The sequence below is a fragment of the Tetrao urogallus genome (genome assembly GCF_951394365.1).
Source record: "Tetrao urogallus genome assembly, chromosome: 20".
NCBI lineage: Eukaryota > Metazoa > Chordata > Aves > Galliformes > Phasianidae > Tetrao > Tetrao urogallus.
In genome coordinates this window covers 4,255,623-4,271,747 of record NC_136833.1, presented here as the reverse complement: position 1 = coordinate 4,271,747, position 16,125 = coordinate 4,255,623, and the positions used below count along the sequence as shown (strand labels likewise).

Genomic DNA, 16,125 nt, shown 5'->3' with positions numbered 1-16,125 from the left:
AGAACGGGGATAACAGGTCAAATAAATCTCCCTATTTCCTAAGTGTACTGGAAAACTGCAGTTGCGAAAGTCAAATTCAGATTTATTATTAATAGTCCAAGTGCTTTGACAACTATAAAAATCTGTGCTAGCAAAAGACTAATCAGATAAAATATTCTGAAGTAATGGAGCAGAATTTCTTAATCAAGAATAGCAGAGACGTGTGCCTTTGGCTCTTCATATGTATGCCACACATTTCAGGCAAAATTGTCAGAAATTGCCCCAAACTGCTATTTCCAACAAACTTGCTCCTTGCATGACAATTATTCAGTGTTATTGCTGGCAAGTGAAGCCTCTTCTCCATAGGGATGCAGATCCACGTGACACCTGTAAGACAAGGCTGTTCTGCCATGCACTCCACTTAAAAAAAACCCCCTAAATTAGAATTTTTTTTTACTCCAGTTTTCCATGGCTGCCAACTCTGTCCTCAAGCCTGAAACGTCCTTGCTAGACTGACAAGAAATAAGAAAGAGCAAAGAAGGAAGGAAGGTAGATCTTTTCAGAAAAGCTAGCACAGGCTGATTGCAACATCTCTTTTGTCTCCTTTTGTGTTAAGAAATCAATAGCTATAATGCGTTGGAGAGCTCTGAGCCTCTCTTCCAGGAGGAACACAAGGAAACCCCTGGGCAGATCCAGGGAGCACGAGGCAGCCTGAAGTTGAACACACATTCCATTAAAAAGCCTAAAGCGCATCTTAGAAAGGTTAATGGCTGCTCCTCACAAAACAGCAGAGAAGTAGGAATGAATCCATTTACCAAGAGAGAAACAATGATCGTGAGCATTATATCGAAGATCCTACGGTGAAAGAGCTGAGAATTCAACCCACCGACGCTGTCACCCAAGCACTTTCCTTACAATTCAAGATGACATCGCGGCAGACTGAAATTCACTCCATCCCCTCTCTTCTGGAAAATACAGGCACAACAAAATACCTTTTCTGTATCTCCTAAACACTGAGCTGGATTCTCAGGGACTACATACCATCGTGTCTCGCAGAAAGCTGCATGTACGAGCAGCAGTTAACAACGCTCTCCTATTACACTGAATTATACTTTTAACTTGAAAAAACCCTCTAATTTGCTTGCATGAAACATCACAAGTTGTATAATCATCTGCTGCTTGTGCCTATTGAGACTAGAATGTAGAGTCTGAAATAAGATAGATAATGATCATTTTCATCCTGCAGTAGTTGTCATATTAAATATAAATGAAGTGCAGAAGTACTATTAAATACAAGAAAGACCTAATGTTAAAATAATGATAAGACTAGGACATAAGATAGGAAGAGGCAGGTAATTCAGAGTTACAAGAGAGATTCAGGCTTTGTGTTTTTTGTTCTGCAGTCTGCCTCTCTGTCTTCTGACTTCGTTAAGAAAATGTTGGGTCATGTTAATAGGCGACCAAAGAGATCTGGAGGACTTATAATTTGTTACTCATTTTCTGCAAATGTATTTAAATGCAACTGGATGCTTTTCTCAAATCATGCATGGTTTCCAAGAAAAGGGTGATATAAGGAGCAAGATTTGTTTGTTGAATTTGCTTAGAATTAGACCCAATTTCACTTAATCGTGTCTTTGCATTCACCCAACTGGACCCGCTGATGCCCTTCGGGTGAAATTGGTTACAGCCCCTCAGTTGAAGCCCCTTGAGGCATGCAGAGCATTAACAGCACTCTGTTACATCGTACTGCTGCTTTACTTTTCCACAGTTGATGCTTGTATGAACGTGAAATGATTTCTAGGAGTTGTTGCTGTCTGCCTGCACTGGCAGCAGTGGATCAGTGTGCTGGCCAGCACAGACCGGAGCCATTTCTGTCCATCTCGAGGCCTTTTGCAGCTACCAACCCCCCTTAGAAGTCTAACAAACCTGCAATCCCAAAGGAACACAATTCCATTTCAGTTAAAATATTATTCTGAACAGATATTTTTATAGCTGTGAGCATAAATTGAAAGAGCTGTACGGCAGGAATGTCAGAAACCTGTAAGAGTCAGTAAATATTTTCTCTCACCACATCAGGTGCCTTCTGGATCTGTGTAGCGAGTTGGAGAGATTTGTTAGCTGACGAGAGCTGCTCCCTTAAGGTCTCTGCCTCTCTCTGAGCCACCTCTGCCCTCTGAAGGAAATGAAAAGGGGTGAAAAGAGAAAGTACATTCAGTTTAACAACTGACAATTATTACAAGAACATTCATCAATTCATGCCTGACTGAATATAATTGATTTTCCTAAACACTCAACCTAATAAATGTTAGAAAAAAACATAGAATGTGATGGATTTTTATTTTAAACAGTACAAGGAAGAAATAATTGAGCGATTATGACAGTAATTTAACGCTAGGAGCAAGGAATCCCCTGCTGATACTAATGCTGCGGCCCACTGAATTTCCCAGACTGAATAAATACAAGTGGAAATGGAGTCTTTTTATTCAATTTCTTTCTATTCTCATAGACCAAGCAGATTTTATTGCAAGGTTCCTCATGGGAACAATTCTCACGGGTAAATGCTGAATTAAAAGATATTCTGACCATTCTCTCTAACACACATACAATGTTGTGGGCTGTCTTTCCTCAGTAATTATTTCCCCAAACATGAATAGTTTGATTCTGTTCTTTCAGCAGGTCGATTTATTCAACAATATTTAACCCTACCCTGACAATTCTGCACAGATCAGTTACAACTGCTGAGGATTTACGCAGTATCTGATAAGCCTGGGACTTGGCTACCAGACAAAACTGCCATATAAATATTGAATAATAATAGAAAGGAGAAAGGCAGAGCTATGAGCAAAGCCCCTCAGTACAAGAGTCGGGAGAGACAGATGGATCAGTAACATCAGGCAATAAATAGCAGCAAACTCTTTTCCGTAAGTGCACATCAGCTTCTCTTAAGAAGAGTGGAACAACACCTGGCTGTTTTTACACTGTATGCTCCTTCTGGCAAGTTTCTTCCTTCTTTCTTTTCCAAACACAGTGCTTTCCTCCTCGAATAATCACTGCTTTTCACCTGGGCTGCTCCTTGCAAATCACACTGCACTCAGCTACCTCCATTTCCAAGACATAACCAACCTCTCCAAAACCACAAAACTGCCACCAGTCAAAGCCAAAACTTTTCCTGACTAGCTTTTGTCCTTCACACTGATGGCTCTCTCCCTTTGTGGAATAACAAATCCATGTCTCCATTTTTTAGCTGCCATATTTCCGTGTTCTACACTCCTCTCTTTTTCAGCTCCTCCTTTTGAAAACCGAAATCAGAGAATTGTGGAATCATTAAGGATGGAAAAGATAATCAAGCTCAACCATCAACCCATCATCACCATGCCACTCAGCCACGTCCTTCATTTAAAATACGTCATTTGAACATCATAAGATCCTATATGCCCACTGTGTGTGCATGGTCTTTCAGTCACCAGTCAAAGCAGACTGCTGCTTTGTGTTTAATCAATCAGTAAACTAACTGCAATCAAATACTAACTACATCATCTGTGCTATTTGCTCACAACATTACATTAAATGATTTTGCATAGGTTCTACAGCTGTAATTAAAATGCAATTGTAAAAAGTACAGTAACAGGGCTCTATTAATCAGAGCACGGGATGCAACCTATTGTGTGCATGAATAAAATGGTAGCAGCATTAACAAGAAAGATCCAAAAAGAGAAAGTTTCTGTTGTTTGTGCAGCTGGACGGTATTAGGATGAAAAACTGAGCTAACAATAAGGATTGAGATTAATTATTTTCTTGCATTTCATTAGATGTGGAGGTGAATATATTGACTGAATAACTGCTAAGCAGCTACAGCAAAGGAAGACAAGGTACTACACCATGGACCTTGCATCTAGTGCTGTGTAAGTAATGGGTTTTGCAGCCTTAAGCAATTCTGCTGATGGTTTCCATTCATAACAGCATTGTCTTGAGAATCTATTCAGCCTGCATGCAAGTGAACCACAGAGGATATTTCTAATAGATGTTACGTCTGCATGTACAGTAAGCTGTCAGCTGCCATTTCTGCAGAGCCTCCCCAGCCAACTCAGAACACCTGTTGAAATCCTGCAAATAATATTAGACAACATTTCATACTCTGCATTGTTAAAAATACATCAACAGAAACTCTGGGCCATTCTGTTTGGGAAATATGGGTCCATTTTTCCCTTTTTTCTCCCAGAATGTAGGTTCTTTAGAGCCAGAATTATAGATGTGTTCAATGCCTCAAAAGCACTTTTGGGTGCTATTGCAATATGAATTATAAATTACACACAGAAACCTGTTAAAAGAACATTATGGTTTCAAAATGGAGCACTTAGAAGTTCTGAAAGCCCAGCTCAGCACTGCTGTGCTCAGCCTCCCCCGAGCTCAGGGCTGTGCACACAGTAACTCCCCACTAATGTGCTACCTCTGTGCTCCAGTGAGCCCTGCTACTTGATGCAACCTGCAGCATGAATACTGCTCAGCGAATGAGTATTTTGTTTTGTTCTCGTTCAGCATGTGACCTCTGTGGCTTATTTACTGCTAACTAATCCTACTCCACTCCAAAGATGGAATTAATCGCTTCCTCTCAGGCTTCACCCTTCTCTCTCCTGCCATGGCACTGAAGGGCTTTGCAAACATTCCTGAACACACATGCAAAGCCCCGTGTTGAGCCACTCACACTGCCCACACCCCAACATGCCTCCCACTGGTCCTTGGCACGGCCGTGCCAGCGCTGGCTCCTCCATTCTCACCCCTTCTCTCCCCCAGCCATCAGCTGCACTGCCGTCCGCCTGCCGAGCACAATGGGGCTCTGCAATCCTCACCCTGCCCCTCGGATTCCCAGCCCTTCTGCTTGTTATTTTGTCCTCTTTTGAAGTCACTGTGGCATTTCCATCTTGTGTGAGCTTAATGGTGCCATTAGCTCCAAGCTGGTGAAAGCAAGCTCTTGCCTCAGACACCCAACAAATAGATACAGACTTCCAGAATTCGCCTTACCCTGATGACCTCCTGCTTTCCGTCGTTGGTTCTCCTCCAGCCTTCCCCAAAGCAGCGCCGTTCTGCTCCTTCCCTCCTCCCCACAGCCTCTTCTCCACCTCCAGCTCCCACCCCAACATTTCCAGTTCCCCCTCCCAGTGCCCCACGTCAAAGTGGCACCGCTCCCCGCACCCAGCAGCACAGCCTGGCTGGTTAATGTTCACCCGGCCGCACAGTTAGACAGCAGCATGCTTGGGACAGACACGGACATCAAAGCCCACAAATTCAAACCAGATCCTGTTGGGTTTGTGTGAACTCAGCTCTTCTCAGACACTCATAGGCTGGCCAAAGTTGGGGTTGGTGGTTTTTCTTTTTTTTTTTTTCCTACTTTGCTACTTGAAGCAATGAGAAGATATAACCCTGAGAAAAAGGCAAAGCCTCCCTCACCGAGTGCCAAGCTCCTGCCCTTAAATCTGGGCACAGCAGGCTCCTCACCAGAAGAGAAAGAACAACTCCTAACATGTGGGAAAACGGGGATTTTTTTTCCCCCTAATCTTGTTCTTAGAAATGGTTGGACAATTTTTCCTGAATTTAACAGTATGCAGCCAGAGACAGACGCCCAGTATGGAAAATGGATAAAACAGCAATCTTGCACAACTTGGAACCGCTGGAAAGTTCACAGAACCTTTTCTTTGTGTGAAAATACCCTGTTTTAGCTGAGAAGTAGGTATTCCAAAGCAAAGAGCTAAAACTCTTGGGCTGTCACTTCCTATCTATGACGTAGAAGAGCCTCGGTGCCCATGACAGTCACACCAACGGCCTTGGAAAAGACCATTCAAATTCAGCACAGCCTAAAACAAAGCCCTTTTTTCTGTATACAGCGGCCAAACAATGCCTCCTCACTCCTATACCACTCGTTTTCAAGCACAGTTTTCTCCTTGGTACCATAGTAGATCCAAATATGTTCGTTCTCCTTCATACAGTATGTAAGTTTTGTACCCTTCACAGGAAGCCAGCAGGTCACAATCAGAACGTTGCTGCGTGCTTTCCACCTGCAAACAGCTAAAAGCCTAACACAACATATCCAGTACACATTATTCTCATTGTTCCTTGACAAGATAACAAGAAGAACTGAGTGCTCTTCTACTGGCAGTAAAATGTTCATTTGATCGAGGAGCAGTGGTGTGAATGGGGAAATGAAATGAAAGCAAGAAGTATCACCTTTCCCTTAAAATTCCATGAGCCAAGCTGGTCTTTCTTTTTACTTGCTAAATCCAGGGCTATACATGCAAAAATCCTTCTATGGGCCAGGAATGTCCATTATCACAAGTAAATCTGCTGAAGTTAACAGGCCTGGTTATGGCAGCAACCATCACACCTGGTGTAAGCACTTCCAGCTCACGCTGCCTGCCTTTCAAGCTGCCACAAAAGCCGTGTTCCCGGCGGTGCAGGATCACGTACAGCACACTGCTTCAAGGTGATTTCAACTCTGCCTAACTTTTGTGATAAACAAATTCATTTCGAGACCTTTAAGCCACCCCACCAGCTTTCACAAAGCACCAGTAAGGTTATCAGAAAATCGGTGACATATGAAAGACTCTCCAGGACTCTGGCACCTATTTTTTTTTTTCCCAGCAAAGGAGAATTACATGAAAAAGAAAAAATACCCAACAAACAGAAGAGGTTGGGTTGTCTTCGTTCTTGTCTCCAGGCTATTGTGCTTTTCTTTCCACCTTGAAAGGCTGCCAGATAAATGTATTCCCGACTGAAAGCCAAGCATTTACAGGAAACTCCTGTGTTTGTATGAAAATAATATTAACCGTATTTTGCCTTCATACAGCCCTTTTCCATGCAAGGATCTCCACGCACTTTATAAAGTAAATGTTATTGTTCCCATTTTACAGGCAGTGAAATTAAATCACAGTGTTAAGTGCATGACCTCATCGGCCATAAAATGGCATCGCTTCCCAAGGCCAGGGGAGCCATGGCACAGCGCAGCAGCACGGGCTCCAGCTCACAGCACAGGCAGTCAGAAACAAAAAGTCCTCTGGCAGGACGTGTGCCAGCACTGGTGCAGATGAAAGAAGCGTGTCAAGATGAATAGCCATCTTCACGGCAATCCAACAAGGAGGACTGGCTTGTCACTGGTTTGCTACCACTGGTGGTTCAGAGCAGCACTTACACCTATATCCTGTTGCATTTGTGTTGCTAAGTGAAAGAGGAGAAATTATTCCATCTGCCGCTTGAAAACATACATATTTTATAGCAATCTCACTTAGTGGGAATATCTTTTCAAACCTTTTTCCAATGTGATGTGCTAGAGATAGGAAGGTACTGTAACCAATGACATAGAAAATAAAAGTACCTGAGAAGAGCTTTCTTGCTATGATGACCAAGTGAGGCTTTGTTTGTACTTCAACAGCACACACTGCTTTATTTATTTCAGTGGTAGTTTGACACAAAAAGTGTTAAAACTTATTAGCCCTTGCTTTGTAGATCTGAAAATCTAACACTGCACTTCCTTGGGATACACAGGACTGACCTAGTCCAGATTCTTTCATAAGTGGCGATGTGTTTGAGAAGGAGCTGTTGTTTTGTTGTTTTATTGATAACAGAAGTTTCTATATTTTATTTTCTTTCCCTCGGAAAAATAAGCCGAAGAAATCTGGGAATGCATTCAGCACTGCAAAGATGGGAAGAAAACCAATGGAAACGCTTTGCTTTTTCCAAAGGGATAACATGGCATAGATACAGAAGAATAAAACAGGTTTAATTACTTTTCTATAGCTTTTGCAATACAGTCTGCAGGAAAAAAAATCCTATGTACTTTTCTATTATTACTCTCAAAGTCTATGGACACCTTTATCGGAGACCTTTCAAGTCTATTTCCTCCTAAAGATTAAAATATAATCATCGAGTGTCAACCAAGCCTAGCTGAAGTCGTTCTCTTTATCTTTCAGAAGTGAAAAAGCACTTCCTTTCTTTTCTTAACAATGAGAAGGGAGTGTACAAAGCCAGCAGATGTAGACACATCGATGCCATGAAACGACAAACCTAGCCTCAATGCTAAAAGCTTACATGGAGCCTTCTCCTCCCTCTTCTTCTTAAATGAAACACTCCAACGTGTTTCTGTTTTTGCAACACGCGAGGGATGGTTTTGAACAGAAGCCTCAGCGCTTCCCATGCACAACTGCATGACTTTGGGTTGCCAGATAAAATACAGAAACAGAAGGATAACTCATTTGAATAAATTCGTCATCCCAAATATTTGTGACTTACTGCCATAAACACTTACGAGAAAGGTGTAAACTTGAAAAGGTACAGAACAGGACTAACCGTAAATATTTACACAAAATATACATTCATGTAACTGTAACTGTTGTACACACAGAAAAGCACACTGGAGCTTCATTAACTTCACTGATTGGAAATGGTAATATTCTGGGAATCAAACAATAAAAAATTCAAAGATGCTATATCCCAAACTATGATAAATCATTTATTTTGACAAGTAAGGGTAGTTTTGCTTTAATTATTTATTATTATACTTCGTAGCATATCAGAAAATATGCAGTGATTTATTGTGCAAAATGAAATCTTAATAAAATGAGTCCCTTCCTCAATCTACAGGATTATTAAATCTTCATGGAAATGTGAGGGTGAACTCTCAGGTTATTTTCACCATCGAGCTGGTTGGATTGTAACGTGGAAATAAGCAATGCCTCCTGCATTTTGTTATATTCTGACTTCAATCTCTTATGGGCCCAAGTTGTACAACCTCAGGGACTGTGAGAGAAAGAGAGCTCACGCACACCCAGCTGCTGCTGCCCACAGCTCTGCTGCTGCTGTGCAGATGGTGCAGCAGCATCCTACTGCTCAACACGAGGGGGCTGCTGGATGCAAACCTTCAGCACCTACACCCCTGCTACACCTCCCTGTTAGGAGCCATGTCATCACTGCTCTTAAGGGAGATACAGTAGAATCTGCCACTTTTATGCACTAATCTTGTCCTTTTCTGTATTGATTTACATCTCTCAAGAGGTTAAAGCAGACCACCAGTGACATCCACGCTCCTGCCAGAACACGTCTGTCCAAAACAAGGCAAGCTGCAATACTTCAGTTACCCTCTCTGAGCTTTGCCAGCCTGAGCGAGACCATCTCAGCTGCAAAACACCACTCAAGGTCTTGGATTACCCACACTGAGTGCCTGGATTAGCAGCTGATGGAAAGCTGTCATCTGAGCAGCTGTGCTGCCCCCACATCGCTACCTGCAGCATCAGGGCAGCCACCCCGTGCTCCTCAGCCCCAGCAGGCAGCTTGCTCCTTCAGGCCAGGGATTTAGAGCTGCTCCTCTTTGATCAGAGGTACAGCTGGGGACAAAGCTCCATTTATGCCTGGAGTTGATGAAGACAAACTGAATTTTGTGGTCACTCGGTCCCACCTCTTTTTCTTTCTAAGCAGAACATTGCAAAGTATTTAAAGGTCATTATGTCTATGATCTAGTAATTTCTTCTGGGAAATGAGAGTGCTGTGATAACACACAAACAAGCCAATAAAACTCCTGCATGAAACAATTTAAGGATCCAAATGAAGAAAAAACAGTGGGAGAAGAGAGGTAATAGAGTCTAAAGATGGAGGAGAGTGGTTCATGCAGCAGCCATGCTCTATTCAACAGAACAAGAAGGTGGGAATTACATCCACTCTGATCCCCTGGCTTCCATCACACAGAACACGGAAACCTGAAGAAGTACCTGGCACTTAAAAATATTTCTCATTTTTGTCACAAGCATTTTGCAGTTCTGTACATTTCTCCTCTGAATCCCAGCTGAGTTTGGGTCAGTGTTAATTCCAGAACAGCAAAACACTGCATCAAAATCAGCAAGGCAATCTATTTAGCCTCAAAGTAGAAGTCATGCTGAGCATTACTCTTTAAAGGTAGCCATAATAATAGGGAATAAGTACTTACTGAAACATTAAAAGGAAATGTTAATTTAACTATTAAATAGATAATTATGTTAAGTACTTGTTTCTGCAATTGTAACACTTCAGCCTGATGCAAACTCACTTTTTGGTCTGTGCACTTGATTTAATTTCTTCCAGCTTTTTTTCCAACTGTAAAGCGAGGCTGCTACAAAGATTCCTCATTTGTAATGTTATCATTTGTAGAAGTGTCTTACAAAGATAAAGCACTGCACTATTACTACAGGGATGGTCTGCTAATCAACACTTCCCCTTCCCTCCTTGCCCTGAGGTCACAATCTCCTCCTGTCCCTCCTTGTCCCATGCTTTGCTGAGCTGCACCAACTCCCAAACTCACAAAACCAAAACAAACTTGGTCCCCTCACCCCAAATTCCTGCTCTTCTGCAGTAAGTGAGCTCCGTGTTTTTCATGGAATATTTCCAACTGCAAAGGGTGATTTTTGGGGGGAAAGGACCATGGCTGCCTCGAGTGGGGAGAAGTGGGGGGGGAAGAGGAAAGAGACAGAATCACCTCTGCTGCATGACAGCACCTCATGGAACTGCACACTGTTTATGTACAGACCCAGAGTCTGCTTAATTATAACCACAGTAAGGATCATGCACATAAGAGGTTATAAACGGTGACATAAAAAAAATCCAAGTAACTTCTGAAAAAAAACACTGCAAGTTTGTTGCAGTAAGATAGGAAAATACTGCCAGCATTTTTATGTAACTGGGTATCTTCCATTTTAGTGTGGCAAGCAGGAAATAAGAAATACCTGTTCCTTAATTACAACAACTTTTCTACTTGAAGAACAAACCTACTGGGTAAATAACTGCTACAACTTTGAAAGACAAACTGCCTTCGCAAGAATTACAAAATAATTCTACCAAAACATCTTTTACAACCTACATAATTTTAGAAAGTCTATGGATTTTCAAATAATTACTAGCACTTCCATAAATATTTAATGCTGTCTACAAAAGTTCTCTGACAGAACTAAAAACCCACTGTGCAAAACCCAATTTTCCTTCACTGACTATATCATCAAACCAACAACTTACAAATCTGCCTTCTACTTTATTAACATCTTTCCAGTGTATATAGAACTAATATAAAAAACAATGCACTTGCTGTGATTATCCAGTCCCGTGTAACAAGACATCACGCAGACTGTGGTTGGGAATAGGACCGAGGCTGAGATTCATGACTGGTTTATTTATCTGAAAGGGGACAATCCTCCTCCCAGCTCACCACTGCGCATCCCCCCTTCTGTGCAACTGAATGCAAGCTGCTCTTGCGTACGTTTAAATTGGATTATAAACTCATGACCTGAGCAACTTATGATCTGCAATCTCTGATCTTACCTGACAGATGGATTAATGAAGCTCACTGACAAAGAAATGCCTGGCTGACGTTTCTCTCCATGAAACCATTACCTGTTTCATACACCACCTGGGAATCTGCATGTCCACACGCATCTTCCTCATCACCTTACACAGCCACTCCGTGTATGGAATTGAGACTATTCCCAAAGACCTGAATTCCTCTCTAAATTTAAGTACTTTCTTACTGTGCAGTTATGACTGTTAATTGCATATAAAAGAACTGTCATGAAATTCTAAAGAGGAAGGAAAAAAAATAAATCAAAGTCATACTTAGAATGTGAGAAACTAATTTTAAATCCTACCTGATTTGCTCTTTCAAGGTCTGTCATGATCATCTCGATTTCATCAGCCCTGGGAGAACAAGAGAGCAGAGGTTCTGTTATCACACGAAGAATACTTGCAATACGAGTTCATGCATTGTACAACTGTGACATTCATACAAACAACACCAATTTTAATTTTTTTAAAGGGCACAGAGCATAAAGACTGAGCAGCTAAGCTTTTGGCTGGTAAAATCCTGTTGGATTTCAGCTCTGTGGATTGGTTTGTAAATCTCCAAATCTTTTGTCTGTTCCAGTTTTCCAACGAAGCGTCACCCTGATATCTGAGCATATTTATTACATCTTATTCCCAAACCTCCTGCAGAATAGCTGTGTCACCTCTCGTAGATGTAAGAGTGCTTCAAAAATGATTATTATGAAGAAGCCAAAGAGTCTTCAGTCAACTGCCTGCATATGTGGAGACCCTACAGGCACAGTGTGTTACTCTTCTGCTTGGCTCTTCTGCCAGAAAAAGTCAAATAGAGTCAGAAATTTCAAGTATAGAGAAAGAGTTTTTTGGAAGAAATTTAAGGAACTAAATTCAGACTTTGGCTCTTAATGCACTTTACAAATTTGGGTAGGAAACTCAAAGGGTTGAAAGCAAAACCGTTAAGGAAAAATGGACCCATCAGGTACACGTGTGTTAAGTGCCAGCTACCATTCCTTAAAAACCCCTTAAAAACTCCAGCATTTCTAAGATTGGCTCACACAAATGGATATAATAATTAAGCAATAAATTCTATCACCATACTAAATCATGGGCAAATACTTCCATCATACAATCAACTGTGAAAGTACCAGCAAAAGGGCACTGCTAAAAGAATGCTCTGCATCAACATATGAAGACATAGTACTTCTAGACACTTTGCCTGTCTCATCTCTGGGCCATATGGCTGCATTTGGGAAATGCAGTAGAAGATTACAATAGGTAATAAAAAAATAAACAAATAGAAAATTATTTTTTCAACACAGTCTTAAGGTGGGGGCAACACGAACAGCCCTTTGAAAAACCTTTTGGACCATAATGGAAAATAGATGAATATGTATTTTCTCATGCAGAAGAAGCCAGTGTGTCCTTACACTGGAAAGAAACCATGCACAAGATGTTCTGAATTAATAGATATTATTTAATGAGTCGAACAACAGCTTTCTGGGCAAATAAGGACTCAGAGCATTCAGGGTCTAACCAGGAGACCCAGACATGTTCAGGTAAACCTACAGTAACATCTTTCATCTCTTTAGCCTAGCTGTGAAGCAGTATTTTTTGTTCAGGCTCCAGGCCCAAAAGAACTCCTCCATCCTGTTAACCCACATATGGAAATCACATCTCAGATGTCTGCACAGACGTGCAAGTGACCCCAGCACGCATTCGTAACGGGGAAGAGAGCATCCAAATGCATTGCAAAAAGTTTCCCAGCATTTTACAAATATTTTTAGTTGGGATAGTTTAAGGATCCTCTCTATATAAGCTTATGTATTCAGGTTGAATTTATGTGTGAATGCCTCAGGTTATACGGAGCCAGTAAAAGATGTCTGGATTGTGTCACACGGCTCCCGGAGCAGCGCCTGAGCATCCCTCTGCAACACAGGGCTGCAGCTCCAGAGGATGCTGATTCTGCTCACTTCTTTCCGGGCTCAAAGAGCCATAAAATCCCTCCTTTTCCTCCAGATAAGGGAGCGCTGGTATCAAGTATCAGCCAAAGGTCTGAAAGGCTCTAGAGCCTAAGAGCAGAGCACAAAAAAACCAGGCCAAGAGAAGAAAAGTGCTTTGCTTTTGCAGAGGAAGGGCCATTCTTCAGTCCAGCCGAGAGAGAGGGCTGGCTGCAGAGGAAAGAAAAAGGCTCTGATGCAGAAAAGAAGTGTGTGCGGGCATCTGGGCCCACCACAGGACCCTCAGCCACCTGTAGAGGTCACAGCAGTGAGTGCCTGAAGCCAAGGGTTGCGAAAGCCAAGAACATTCTGGATTGATGCACATTCTAGCAACATGAAGAAATACTAATGCGTACAGCTGCAAAGGGAACGAGGAAAACCGAGCCCCAGATCCTGGAGAAGCAGAGGCACAGCGCTGCCCTAAGGTGTGCCTTTACAGTGGGGTCTTTACAGCAGACACAAGTAGCAGTGCCAGTCTTTGTATGCTGTTTTGGCTGGGGTCACGATTTAAGAGCTCTATTACAGCACTGGTATACGCAGTCAATTACAAAAAAAAAAAAAAGCAACCAAGGATACAGCATGCCATAAAAATGACAGTTCTGCCCTTCCTCATGCACAGATAATTCTGACCGAGTCTGGTGCAGTGTCAAACTGTAGCCGAGGGCAAAAGCGTCCCTTTGTCCTTGCAGCCACACACAGGGCTGGTCCTGAAGCCCTTTTCCCCCCACATCCACCCTACCCAGCCTTCCCCACACACCTCCACAAGGATTATATTCCATCCTCACAAATTCCCAGCTGAGAATCTCCATCCTAGCAGCCTGCACACCTACCAAGGTTAATGCTGCAACCGTAAATGTTATCTTCAAGCAAAGTAATGAATTAAATTACTCTGTATTCTTTACATGCACAAGTGTCAACAGCATTCAGAAGAGCCTTCAAAAGGAATTCAGTCTTTTCATTTTAAAAGCTCAACTCCCACATTGGTAGCTGGCACTCAGCAGTGTAAAATCACTTATTTGAGAAAAGTCTCTAACAGCTACATTTGCTGTTTGCTCAGCAATAGTATTTATTATAAAATAAATTACAGTTCTCACCCCTTTTATGCACTCACAGAAACAACTTTCATTGATTTATTGTTTACAAAGCACCGTGTTGAACTCAAACCTGCGAGGCACAAGGAAATCCCACTCTGGCTCACTGAATTGGGCCCACACAGGCCAGTTTTGATGCATTCACCATCCACTAGATTTGCTCACTTTCAGACCTTCTGATTTCAGTGGAATTTTTTGACAGCTAAAAGCCCATGACCCAGTGCTGATGGCATCCTGTCCTGCAAGTTTTCACTGCAAATCTGATGGGAACCTTGCAGAGAACAGTGGCTGGGTTTAACAAACCTGATCCTGCATTTCTGACCAAAGCCATTCCAAGAGCACTAAACTCACTCTGAAGAGTCACAAATTGCACGGTTTTACTTTTAACCTTATTAACCCCTGAAGCAAAGGTGACTTGGCCCCTTGTAAAGGCCTACACACAGCCCACCATCCCAAGAGCTACAGGCAAGGAGAACAACAGAAAACAGAGTTCCTTTTTTGTGTGAATACAGAGAATGAGGGTGATTAGCAGCAAGAGAAGCCATTAGTGAAATAAACTGGTGTTTATGGTCTTTTAGAGCAGATTTCCGCAACACGGTGGTCAGGATAAATGCCTGCTTTAACCAGGGTTTGTCAAGGTTGATACTTTCTTAACATTGAAACAGATAACAAAAAAGAGTGGTAAAAGCTGTTTTCTGTCCTAAGTTCCAAGATAGTATAATCATTAATTTGATCAAATTCTTTATAATCTCTTTGTTACAGCAGAAATGACCGTGTGCTCAGGCTGTTATAGTTTGTTCTATGTTGTGGCACTTTTAGCCTAAAGAATTTAGCAAATCACATTTTCAGGTCAAGCATGTGGAGCTACAGAGCAAACAGAAGAAATAAAAAGAATCCCAACTACCGAAATGGCACGACCACAGACTGTGATACCTGCTATTTCCTCTCTTGCAGCTGCGTTTCAAGTGAAAAGTAAAATGCATTAGAAGCTATGGATTTCACAAGGAGTAAACTTTTACCCTTTATGAAAGAGCCCTCAAAACACATCATCTAAAAAAAAAAAAAACCAAAAAACAAAATCACCCAACCCACCCAGAACAAACACAACTTCAGGAGTTCAAAAAACACCACTCAATTCTTATGGGAAGTAAAAAAAATGCAGAAAGGTTCAATTTTCTTTCTAAGCTCAAGCGAACTGATTAGGTTTGAACAGCATAACAAGCAAGCAAATTCAAGTGCTGGTAAAATGGATGCAGCTCAGTTTCTTCCTCTAAATAAATCAGATGAAAACCCTGAACACCATGAAGCTATTCACTTGCAAGCAAGAAGAATGCAGACTTTATGATTAAAATCCAGTTGATCCGACTCCTTCATTTAGATACTAGCTTAAAGAGGCAGAAACAATTCCTTTTTTATTAACATGACAAGTGAGCGCTTTGCCAAACCTTGTGGCTGCAGCCCCCAAACATTCGAACCTACTGAACCTTGAAGGAAACTGCTGTTGGATTCTTTATAGATGGAAGAACTGAAAAACACAAATGACACTTTTGAAATTGCAGTCAATGGCGTGGCCAAGAAACTTCACTAGCGGGGCAGATTCATGTTTTGGTTTGGCAAAAAACAAACAACATCTTTTCCCACAGATTTCTTCTCTTAAGAAAGGTGGAAGTTTCCTGGTCAGAGCAAACGGTACAGGGAGCCAGAGGGCTTCTCAAAGCCTTCTAATTACTGTAATGTTT

General features: G+C 41.8%; 1 protein-coding gene across 2 annotated transcripts in view; it reads right to left on the bottom strand.

Moving 5' to 3' along the window:
- The window catches only part of CUX1 (cut like homeobox 1), a gene marked incomplete at both ends in the record, with an annotated part of 226,106 nt that overhangs the window by 70,598 nt on the left and 139,383 nt on the right, over nt 1-16,125 (bottom strand). For both annotated transcript variants that reach the window (XM_079545066.1, XM_079545065.1), the window contains 2 exons: nt 2,048-2,152; nt 11,628-11,676. In XM_079545066.1, the coding sequence (XP_079401192.1) occupies nt 2,048-2,152; nt 11,628-11,676 (154 nt within the window). The remainder of the gene's footprint in view (nt 1-2,047; nt 2,153-11,627; nt 11,677-16,125) is intronic.